Here is a 10,692-nt window from a genome sequence, read left to right as displayed (position 1 = left end):
GGCAAACTGAATGGACAGTGGTGCGAGGACATGCTTCAGCGTACTCAAACGAGGCATCGTAGTAGCCGTTGGTAGATTACTCTAAGAGTCATTGTACTTTCGAAGTTCAATGTATGTACCTAGATCCCCAGGCCGCCCGCTACGCACGCATCATTCTGCGCTGTATAAAATGCAACAGCTCAACTTCCGCCACTCTCTTGCCCCCTCCCATTTCAATCTTTTTTTTTCCTTTGCCAAATACAGGAATATCGACCTTCATAATTGAGCACAACACAACACTTGACCTGAAAACTTTTCTCTTCAAGCCGTGTTCGTCAAAGCACACACCTCAATCATATTTCCTCGCACTCCATACGATCACGCCATGTCGTCTCATGCTACTTTACCTATCGAGATCCGCCTCAAGATCTACGAGATCCATCTCGCAGACTACTTCGATGCACCTGGAGTCTGCAGATTTCCTGTACGATACCAGGACCGCGTTGTCCTTAGGACGGAATGGCCCAGCGAGAGGTACTATGAGTGGTACCACCGGCGGCTGGATAATCTCTGGGGGACCGCCCAGCACAATGTCAAAGACGCGAAAATCAAGCTACCAGTCCCGCCTAGCTTACAGGCTGAGCTTGGTGGTGTGCGCTGTCATCTGCTGAAATGGCTTGCCAAACAGAAGGGCGTATCGCCGCACGAAATTACACCAGTACTGAAATTTCCTGACCGAGGTTACCTTCCCGAGCATGACTTTCTTTACCTGGATAATTTTAACCAGTTGCTCGCTTTCGCCGGCTTTCTGGGCTTGATAAGAAAATTCCCAGGCAAGAGAACCGTCGAATTCGGAGGCAGAATCCGGCGAGTTGCTCTGGTAGCTTCGATCCGCCGCGCAATACCCCTTCCCCTCCTCCTCAAAAGGCTAGACAAGCTCCCTGGTCTTGAAGAGTTGGCATTCGCTTTCTTGGAGCTCGAGCATGGAAAGCTCGAGATCATTACCTCGGTCGCCAAGAAGAACTGCGCAGCCTACTCCCTGGAGCCACTCAGCGACAGCGATATTGAGCCGCACCACCAGAAACTAGGGAAGACGATCCGGAAACTCGAGCCGGCCATACGACCCATGCTTGGGCGCCATGCGGAGAACCTCAAGATCACTGCGTGTAAGATGATTCCTCGAATCTAGAATGGGGGGAGCGCAACTAGGGGGCGAGACTCGCAATGTTTCGAGACATGCGATTCTGTTCTGTGCGTCAGTGTCATGAAGGAACTATCCTGGGGTGTCTTTTTCCATCTTTTTCTGTGATAAAAAAAAACTGTGGAGATATCTCCGTCCGCAGAGATACTTTCATCTCCATGGCGGCGTATGTTGGACCCTTGGTGGCAGCAGATGGCAGCGGATTCACCATGTCGATGTTGATCCACAGGAAGGCCTATTTGTTTGTATTGCCAATGACTTAAGACAAGTGTGTCTCAAAAGACCTGGAAAGAAGTCGGAGACTCGCTTGCCTCCTTTTCCTGCCCAATTCTACCACAGAGCAATAGGCTCTGTGTAAAGAGAAAAGCGTATGTAGCGAGCAAGAGAATAAGCTGGCCTGCGCACAAGCTCATGTCTTGGGATTCGCGGCCAGTAGCAGTCACTCAGCCGCGGTGTTGGTATACGCAGCAAAGTATAAGGAAATTCTTCCTGCAAATGAAATCAATCGCACGCTCAGACAAGACTGGATATTTAAGCCTAATATATGCTTTATTACAAGTTGACGTGCATGTCCAACCGCGCTCGGTGCGTCAATGCACAGAGCCTCGTTTGCATATATCGGACGAAACTCTCAATCATCCCGAATGCAATAGCAAGACCTAGATGTTCACGAGTGCTCAATGCGTTTTTTTTTTTTTGTCTTTTTTTTTCATACATTACTTGAGCAGTAAGGACGTCATTCTTCAAGACCACGAGTAATCACATACAGTACATGGTGTGTTTCCTGTAGCATTGGGCGTTCACGGACCACGCTATAGGAGCTTGTCAGGTCCTCGGACACGTACCTCGGCTTATCTAATTAAGTATGAAGCTGCTGTACCCCGCGTGGTAATACGGTTTTGCCCCTTTCTTCCAACCCCCTGATAACATGCCTCGATTTCAACGGTCGAGAGGTGGCTGCGCAACATGTAAGAGGAGGAAGAGAAAGTGTGATGAGACCCGTCCGAAATGCATGGCGTGTAGCGCTAAGGGAATAGAGTGCGATGGCTACGACATACGGCTCCGCTGGGGCAGTGACAATTTCGCGTCCCCGTCCCATCATGGCAGCCAGGCATCGTCGATGCCTGACAGCGGGACTGAGCCGACTGTCCTGACCACTCCAGAGAGCCACGCAGATGGAAATGACGGAAGTCCTCCGTCGGCACCCAACGAGACATCGCCCACATCACTTGGATCATATCACTTGGAGGAATCCCCGACCACTCTGAGTAGTCCCCCAGCGATTAGCGAAGAGACACATCTCGCATTCCAACGATGTCAGTCTCCGGTACGCAGCTTGAGATAGATGAGGCATTTACTGACGTGGCTCAGTCCTTGACAAGGGAATTCACAATATCTACTCTACGACCATTTATGAGTGGGTCAAGCCCCTTATCGCCAGTGAAGCAAAACCGTCCACTGCCCTGTTCGTCGTGTGCGCAAATCTACAAATATTCTTGGAAGACGGCCACTCATTAAGGTTTCATCGACAATTTGATCATGCTCTGCGCACATTTCAGGCAGAGCTTTCTGCGTGCAATGGCATAATTCAAGCCAGGACGTTGGGAGCCGGTCTCCTGCTCTGCACTCTTTCGGTATGTGTTCCTCTTTGGGTCACCACAACAGCTTGGTATTGACAAGTCTTTAGATCGTACGAGGTTTTCGATGGACCACCCATCTTCTATGCACCGCTGACTTGTATAACCTGCACGGCGACCTTCACAATGTTGGCAATGATGCCGATCTCTACACCCACCACTGCTTCGAGGTCATGGGGATAATGGATCTTCCGAGTCTCGTACTAGGCAGGACAACAGCGCATCTCGGCTTCTGGCGCCGGTTTCGCAAGGCACAACGGCAGTGGATAAACTGCAGAGAAGACGGGGTTGAGCCCGTCTCAGGCGTACCTCGCCTGTTACTGGACATATTCGCCCGTATAGACGAGCCTGGGTGCGAGCTGGAGCTCTGGCTCTGGCCGGGAGAAATAGGCGAGTTTGTCCAGTCCCACCTATGGGACGCCTGGCGTTATGCTGGCATGCTGGATCACAGAAGGCGATGGAGAGGGAAGCTACGAGATATGAGGGAGCCTCCGGCTGGTGTCGTTCTGCCGACCACGGAGCAGCTTGTTTTTCGCCTGATGAGTTGTCTCGAAGCTGTACACCTGGGCCTCGAACAACCAGAATATGGACATTCGCTTGTCGGCAACAGCACACTGTATCCCTTCGTGATGGCCAGTTTGGAATTCAAAGTTCTCGATGATCACCCCGGGTGGAAATTGGACCTCAAGCGATTCCGGGACAAGGTTCTGACCTGGGACCCGAGTCTGAATGCGAAGATTCTCTTTACAGCACTGGAAGAGGCCCAGATGGAAGGCAATGCCTGGTTTGACGCAGACGCCGCTATGAGGTCCCACGGGGCCGAAATAGCCCTCTTCTGATAGGAAGTGACCGAAACGACCGCCTCGGCTCTTTGGATGACCCACAACTTGCATTCATAGCTTTGCCATAAGCCATAATGTCACCCCTTCGTCCGAATCTATCAAAGGATCTATCAATCGCACCTCAGTTACAACCTTGAAACCGTATTTCTCGTAGAACCCCACGTTCTTACGATCGGTGCATTCCAGGTAGACTGGATGGCCTGGAGGGCAAAGGCTCAGGAGATGCTCTACCATTTGAGAGCCGAGTCTTCTCTTTTGGTATGATGGGTCCACCGCGACAACCTCGATATACCACGCAGACTTTTTTGTGATACTTTCCACCATCGACTTGCTTGCGAGATGGTTGGTCAACATCATTTCAACTCTCTGCTCGATTGTCACAGGGTCAGCTCTATACCGTTAAGGAGGACTTATCTTGGGCACCACGAACTTTGAGATTGCCTCCATCATCATCCTGTGCCGGACGAAAATAATCAAGGGCAGCCAGACGCAAAGACAGAAACAAAGACGCAATTCGTTGCGCCCAACTCTGGTTCAGTGGATGAATAAATCCCACTGCGGGAAAACCTGCTGACGAATTTGCTTGCTCTCCGCCCTCATGCTGCAAGTCCACGGCAACATGTACCTCTTGTTGCATCAGGACCCGCTCCACTCTTCTTTGTTGCCATGATAGGGACCTCGAATCTAGTTTGCCCCAAGGCATTGCACCTGGGCGCAGCCATTGTACGAGAGGATCGTCAGAGAAGCTAGTTGAGTCTTAGCTGTCGCATCGTCGGTATGTCGATAGCGGAGACATCTTACGCTCGGCAAAGTGTCTTGGCGACTGCTGCCACCGACTTGCTGTCGCCTGTGTTTTGAGTATCAGTCATTTTAGCATGAGATGTTATTGAACAGTAGGACTGTTGCAAAAGAAGCGTGCTGCTTTTGCAGCATCAGAACCTCACCTCTGCTGAGCTTGGATATTTCGAAACCCTTCATGACTAGCAATGAGAGTATATTAGAGGGACAATCGAGTCTCATCATGTCTTCCACTTTTATAGCACTGGCCCTTCCAAAAGTTTATCGCTGGCAATCCGACATGGCTGATACCTTGGAAGCTTTGCACCAGTCTCCATGTGGCCAGTGTACCCGCCCGGAAACCATGCACTATGCATCAAGTTCGCTCAGCGCGTACAATTTCTCTTTCAGGTGTAGCCTCAGACCCCATTCCCCACACACCACCCAGCCATGATACTGGGATGGTTGTGGGGGAGGGAATACAAGGAGTGTGTAAGGGCACCATGGCACAAGACATCTTGAGGCAAGGAGGATGCCTCTTATCACCGTGTCACGCTCGCATGCCCAAGTTCACACTCTACATGCCCAAAATGGCAAGTCACTACGCCGAATAAACATACGCATTATCTCTCCGCTGTTGCTGCTAAGACCAAGCGCGACCTAACATTGATTGACAGCAACTCCTCGATGGAGACGTCGTGTATTTGACTGAACGTCCCCCAGCTCAGCGCCAGACGCTGTCGATGATATCCGTGCACTTGGGATCGATTCCAGCCCGAACACAATCATCCCTTTGAGATCTAGTTGTTCTTGATACCACCATTGGTACCGTCTTTTGTACCACCTACTCCAACAGTGCTCTGTCCTGGGACACACGATCGCCTCGGTGCTGTCAACATCCAACACAACCAGCAACATGCCCGCATATGACACCGGCGGAGATCGCGCGCCCGGCGATGTTCTCCTGGTACACCGTGAGATCTTTGTCACTCTGCCTTCGGACTAAAAATCTGGGAGGGAAATGCTAACAAACAAGATGAAGATAACGAGAATGAGTCTGACACTTTCGTCCGCTTCCCTATCCCTTCCGACGATCCAAACGACCCATTGGTGCGTGAATCTACCCAGTGTTGTCATAGGTACTTGGAATGATTACGTTGACACAGCGAGTACCAGAACTGGAGTATTTGGCGCAAGATCCTGAACTTTGCGCTCGTATCGGCGCAGACGGTGGCGGTATTCACGGCGTACGTATCTCCTTGCCTAAGGCACTGTCTCATCCGTGACTTGGCCTTTCCTCTGTCCACATGCCTTGAATCTAATCATATCATCACCGCACAGCCTGTCCACGCAAACCCGCTTTTGGCAGCAGATGTCTCCCGAGCTGGGTCTAAGCTTCGAGCAGCTCAACAACGCCCAATCGGCCCAGCTGGCCGGCCTAGCCATGGGCTGTGTGCTCTTCATCCCATTGACAAAGAAGTATGGCCGCCGTTCAACATACGTGGTGTCAACTGCGGTAATGGCTGCCGTGAGTTGGTGGTCCACATATATGAAAACAGATGCGGAGCTTTTCCTGACAAATCTGTTCTACGGCCTGGCGGGTGCGACAAATGAAACAGTTGTGCAGATGACTGTGAGTGCTCTCAGAGTTTGGACCGGATGCCGTCTGTTCTCACAAAAAGAGCGAGGAATTTCTGACTTGTCATTGTCCAGATCGCAGATATTTTCTTTGTCCACCAACGGGGCACCGCTAATGCCTTCTACATAACTGGTGTCATGATAGGCAGCTTCTTGACTCCAATGGCAGCTGGCATTCAAGCAAAATATACCGGCTGGAGAGACTCGTACCTCGCTCTAGCAATATCGCTCTCGCTACTGTTTGTCGTTTTCTTATTCACATACGAAGAGACAAAGTATGTACCTGTTTTACAAGGCGTCTCTGAAGCGAGTCCTTCAGAGGCACAGCATCTGGATGGTGAGGACGAGAAGGACAAGGTCGATGGCTTAGACGTCTCCCTCCACCAAGCGAACAGCAATGCTAGAGGAGCCGAGCCCATTCCTCCGGCCTCTTACCGCCAGCGTCTCCGCTGGATCACATACTCCTCGGAGTCGCCCTGGAAGATTGCGTACTTCCCGGCCTACATCATCCTGCTTCCACACGTTCTCTTCAGCGCCGTCCAGTACGCTGCGGGGATAAGCTGGCTCGTGATCATGGCCTCAACCATCCCCATCGTCTTCACTCAGCCGCCGTATAACTTCGACACAGATGGCATCGGCCTGATGAACCTTGGCCCGTTCGTCGGCAACCTGATCGGCAGCTTTTATTCCGGGCTATTGAGCGATCGCTCCGTGCGCTGGCTTGCGCGGCGCAATGGTGGTTACTACGAGCCCGAGATGCGGCTGTATCTGCTGCTGCCACCTGCTCTATTCATGGCAGGGGGCATTATTATGTTCGGGACAACTGCGGACCGGGTGAGTATCACTCTAGGTGTCCTTTTCATTCTCCCGATATGAGAAGTGTTGCTAATGAGTACGACCCGCAGGGCATGCATTGGATCTACCCCTCGATCGGTGGCGCCTTCTTCGCCTTTGGTCTCGGCGCCATCGGCGACGCGGCCCTCACTCTCGTCATCGACGCGTATCGCCCGCTGACAGCCGAAGCCTTCGTCGGCATCGCCTTTGTGCGCAATGCCGTCGGTATTCCGATCCCCTTTGTTATTACCCCGTGGATGGAGCGCAGCGGTCTCTCGAACATGTTCATCGCCGCCGGCATAATCTCATTTGTTATCAGTATGTTGTTTGTGCCGCTTATCATCTGGGGCAAGAAGATCAGGAGGGCGCTGGCGCCACGATATTATGAGCTGCTGGAGAAGCAGGGTGGATTGATAGCCGCACAAGGCCAAGTGAGTGCAGAAGTAACGGGTTGATTAAATTGAGCACTGTTGTGGTTTGAGACGCGCGACATTTAGTTGCAATGTGCTTTGCCTTATATTTCTGGATTGGAAGATGGTTGCATGCACCGGGGCGATCGAATAAACTACATTTTCAGTGGTCTACCTGCTTTGATGATTCTGATTGCTATTAATGTTTTATATATTGCGTGTGTCGTCTAATTGCCAAATCTGCATCTATCCTGATATGCCAATAAAATTCTTTTCGCCGAGTCTCTACAAAAATGGCTCGTCTCCATTTGGTATTGCATCAAAGTGCACATTAAGACAAATCGAGAGACCAAAAGCAAAATCAGATTACATCAAGAACTTTTCCTTAGTACTAATCGGTCTACTCGTCTTACTGACCACCAAATACTTCTCCCGCGCCCTCTAGCTCCCCTGGAGACTTTGTAAGGCAATAGGCGTCGATTACAGCCTTTCCATCCCACCTGTTAATCACACCGACTGCTTCAATTCTATTCATCCAGCTGTACGGGCTGTTTCCAGGGGCGCTATAAGTTAGGCGTGAGAGATTTTCGCACTTGTTTTGCAGGCATGCAAGCGCTTCCACGCCCACGGGTAAGACACCGGGGTCAGGCGTGAAAACACCTTTTGCGTTGACGAGGATTTGATACCGATCATCTGTGAGAATCGTGTACCGAGACTCGAGCATATAAAAAGTCTTGTTGCTCATTCCGTCAGAGAACCTATGATGAGCAAGTACACCATCGTTTTGGATGGGGCAGAGCTTGCTACCTCTTCTGAAAGGACTCGAGTCGCCAAGTCCGCACCACTATTCTCCAACACCTTGCCGAGAATATTCGGTCCAGCAACAACACCGCGGACAATGTTGGCGGCGGAAATTGTGCCGCACATGTTTGGTGCCTCAACGTGCTCGCCACACATGTCCGCAACTTGGCGATACATGTGCTTGAGGCGTGGGCGGTACAGTGGAGGCACATCTGGGGAAAACAAATTGCCTGACGAAGGATAGTAAGACATGATTGATCAATAGTCTCGAAATCTGCCGCCACACTCCCCGGGGTTTCGGCGGCCGTATCGGGGCTGTTATCTACAGGTGTAGATCGCAGATGCACCTCGCCTAGTTATCTTGGTTCTGTATCCGCGGCGCATACGATTACCGAAAATGGTTAAAGCGTTAGCAGGCTTGGTATCGACCGCTATGATCCTCTAGCCTTTGTCGTATCTGACTGCTTGGCCCTCATGCCGATGTGATCATGGTCTGGAAATAGCAAACACGGGACAACCTTTCGAGGAACTAATTCGGAACTCGCTTTGCTGTAGTCTGCCTAAGCGTTTGTTGCTGGTATCTGACATTGGCGGCAGGTCATCAATGACCAGAATCAGATCCGTGTAATGCTATTGGTCAGACTCAAATACGGCATCTTGACAGGCACCACAGCAACAGTAAGCCGTGACCGAGTTTGCCTGAGACGGAAAAGAGGGAAAACAAAACATATCGTAGCCTGGAGAGCTTGCCACACTGGCCCTGCTCAGTGTTATCATGCGAGAGAGGATAGTGAAACTACCAGCGCTTTATTGTATCTACAACATCATTTCTATAGCATTCTATCCTTTACTGTTTCCTCCATGTGATCCAATAATTCTTCTCAATTCGTGACTCAGTATTTCAAAGTACGGAAGTGTACCCTCTATGACCATGACCACTCGACGATGTGGTCAAGCTCTATTTTCCAGGCGACACCTAATTTGCTCGTTCCCATAATGAGCTTCTCATTGCCCATCGGCGTGGCGAAGATAGCTTGATCGCGTAGCTCACTCCCAGAAAGGTGTTTCTAATCATCTGCTTTCACGAGACTTTCAACGCCAAACCAATCAGTGAGCGGCTTCGTTCGCTCCATATCGTTGTACATCCTAAGCTATACATCATAGGCAATTGAATCAAAGCTACCTCTAGGAGTGGAAATTATTGTCTTCCTGAGCTTTCCAGTATACTTGGACCTGAGAACCCTGTTCCATGTTGACTGATTGATACCATGTAGAGCAAGATAGATCCCCTCATCGTCTTTATCACCCCCAGAAGATGGACTAATTCGCATCTTGCTGTGAATCTGCAGTGCGATTAAGACAGCATGATCAGCGTATTGATCCTTCGAAAAGTCATCTAGCAAGCGGCCCTAAATAACTTACTATGTGCATTGCTAACGGATTTCCACCATATCTTTGCTTCTACTCCGCTGTTAGGGCCATCTGTTCCGCAGTTGATTTGTTGATGTTGACAAGATTAGCAAAGTGTGATTGAAATTGCTATCAATGTATCTCACTGGTTTCAGAGAAATAGAGTTGCCTCCGGTATTATTGCTGGCTTGGCTGTGTCAACCTTGAAAATTAACGGAGCCCTTGGTGATAGTTAGCCTTGCAAACCTAGTCATCGTAGTCGAGATGAGAGTGATCAAAATTGCACCTGAGCGCATGGCAACCAACCATTACTGCCGACATAACGCCGTTACATCGAAAACTTCATGTACTCAGGCGACAGATGGTAGCCATGCAGAGACTAAGGGCTTGTAGTATCGTCTTACCATAGCATAGATCTCATCTTGTTGTTTGGCGTGCTTCGACATAGTCTGTTGAAAATTCTTGTTTTCAACACTATAAACCTTCCCGTCCAATGCCCACCAGGTGTGCTTAGGCTTGGGAGGGCCTGACTCCGTCGCTTGAGCAACCATTGCTTTGATGTTCTTTTGGTGCTTGGCGTTATCAGGACTCTTCAACTCTCCCTCCAGGGCGGCCAGAAAGAGATCTTTAGAAGGATCCGAATGCGACTGTTTGAGACACGCTTGCATGTTGTCCCTGTAGTTCTCATCGGTCGCCTCGGAGATCCTTCTTTCGCGACTGGCGGTTAAGGGCCCTGTTTTGGATAGAAGTATCCCCATCTGATTATACAACACAGCCTTCAGCTGTTTGAGCACTGAAGGTGTAGAGAACCTTGCCAAAGTTCCGTTCTTGTTGAAGTCCAGGTGCTGACCTCAGGACTTGTGACCGAGACAGTTTGCTTCTCAACCTATGAGACGTACTAGTAGTGTGAGGGGGTGGTCAGTATAAGTGCTTTTGTATTTATTGCTGCCTGTTGGTGGCGGGGCGTCGACGCGGGTGTTGGTATACGTGTGTCCAAGACTTTTTGTGGGTAATAGCTGTCTGTGGAAAGCAAAATAAGCCCCCCCCCCTATTGTTTAAGTCAGTCCTGCGCCAGCCACCAAAATTTGCAGACAGGCTCAGGCACTTATAAACACCCTTCTCAACACCCTTATCATTATCACCTACACACTCCAATTACCTAA

The 10,692-nt window shown here is 50.2% G+C and overlaps 3 protein-coding genes across 3 annotated transcripts; 1 reads left to right on the top strand and 2 right to left on the bottom strand.

Moving 5' to 3' along the window:
- Positions 1-3,710: 3,710 nt before the first annotated feature.
- J7T55_013657 (uncharacterized protein) lies at positions 3,711-4,637 on the bottom strand (the record flags this gene model as incomplete). The annotated part of the gene is made up of 3 exons (XM_053140551.1): positions 3,711-3,990; positions 4,461-4,506; positions 4,604-4,637. The coding sequence occupies 3 exons, from the start codon at positions 4,635-4,637 to the stop codon at positions 3,711-3,713; spliced, it is 360 nt and encodes a 119-aa protein (XP_052995996.1).
- Positions 4,638-5,352: 715 nt separating this feature from the next.
- On the top strand, positions 5,353-7,363 carry J7T55_013656 (MFS transporter; the record flags this gene model as incomplete). The annotated part of the gene is made up of 6 exons (XM_053140550.1): positions 5,353-5,410; positions 5,479-5,546; positions 5,613-5,683; positions 5,778-6,069; positions 6,150-6,908; positions 6,980-7,363. The coding sequence occupies 6 exons, from the start codon at positions 5,353-5,355 to the stop codon at positions 7,361-7,363; spliced, it is 1,632 nt and encodes a 543-aa protein (XP_052995995.1).
- Positions 7,364-7,727: 364 nt separating this feature from the next.
- On the bottom strand, positions 7,728-10,287 carry J7T55_013655 (uncharacterized protein; the record flags this gene model as incomplete). Its single annotated transcript, XM_053140549.1, has 8 exons — positions 7,728-8,011; positions 8,077-8,349; positions 8,406-8,471; positions 8,638-8,749; positions 9,064-9,152; positions 9,303-9,462; positions 9,542-9,580; positions 9,934-10,287. 8 exons carry the CDS (start codon positions 10,285-10,287, stop codon positions 7,728-7,730), a joined length of 1,377 nt encoding a protein of 458 aa, XP_052995994.1.
- Between the last annotated feature and the right edge of the window lie 405 nt (positions 10,288-10,692).

The sequence above is a fragment of the Diaporthe amygdali genome (genome assembly GCF_026229845.1).
Source record: "Diaporthe amygdali strain CAA958 chromosome Unknown NODE_7_length_1459731_cov_64_868725, whole genome shotgun sequence".
Classification (NCBI taxonomy): Eukaryota; Fungi; Ascomycota; class Sordariomycetes; order Diaporthales; family Diaporthaceae; genus Diaporthe; species Diaporthe amygdali.
Note: the sequence above shows the minus strand (reverse complement) of the source record. Positions and strands in the feature narration are given on the sequence as shown.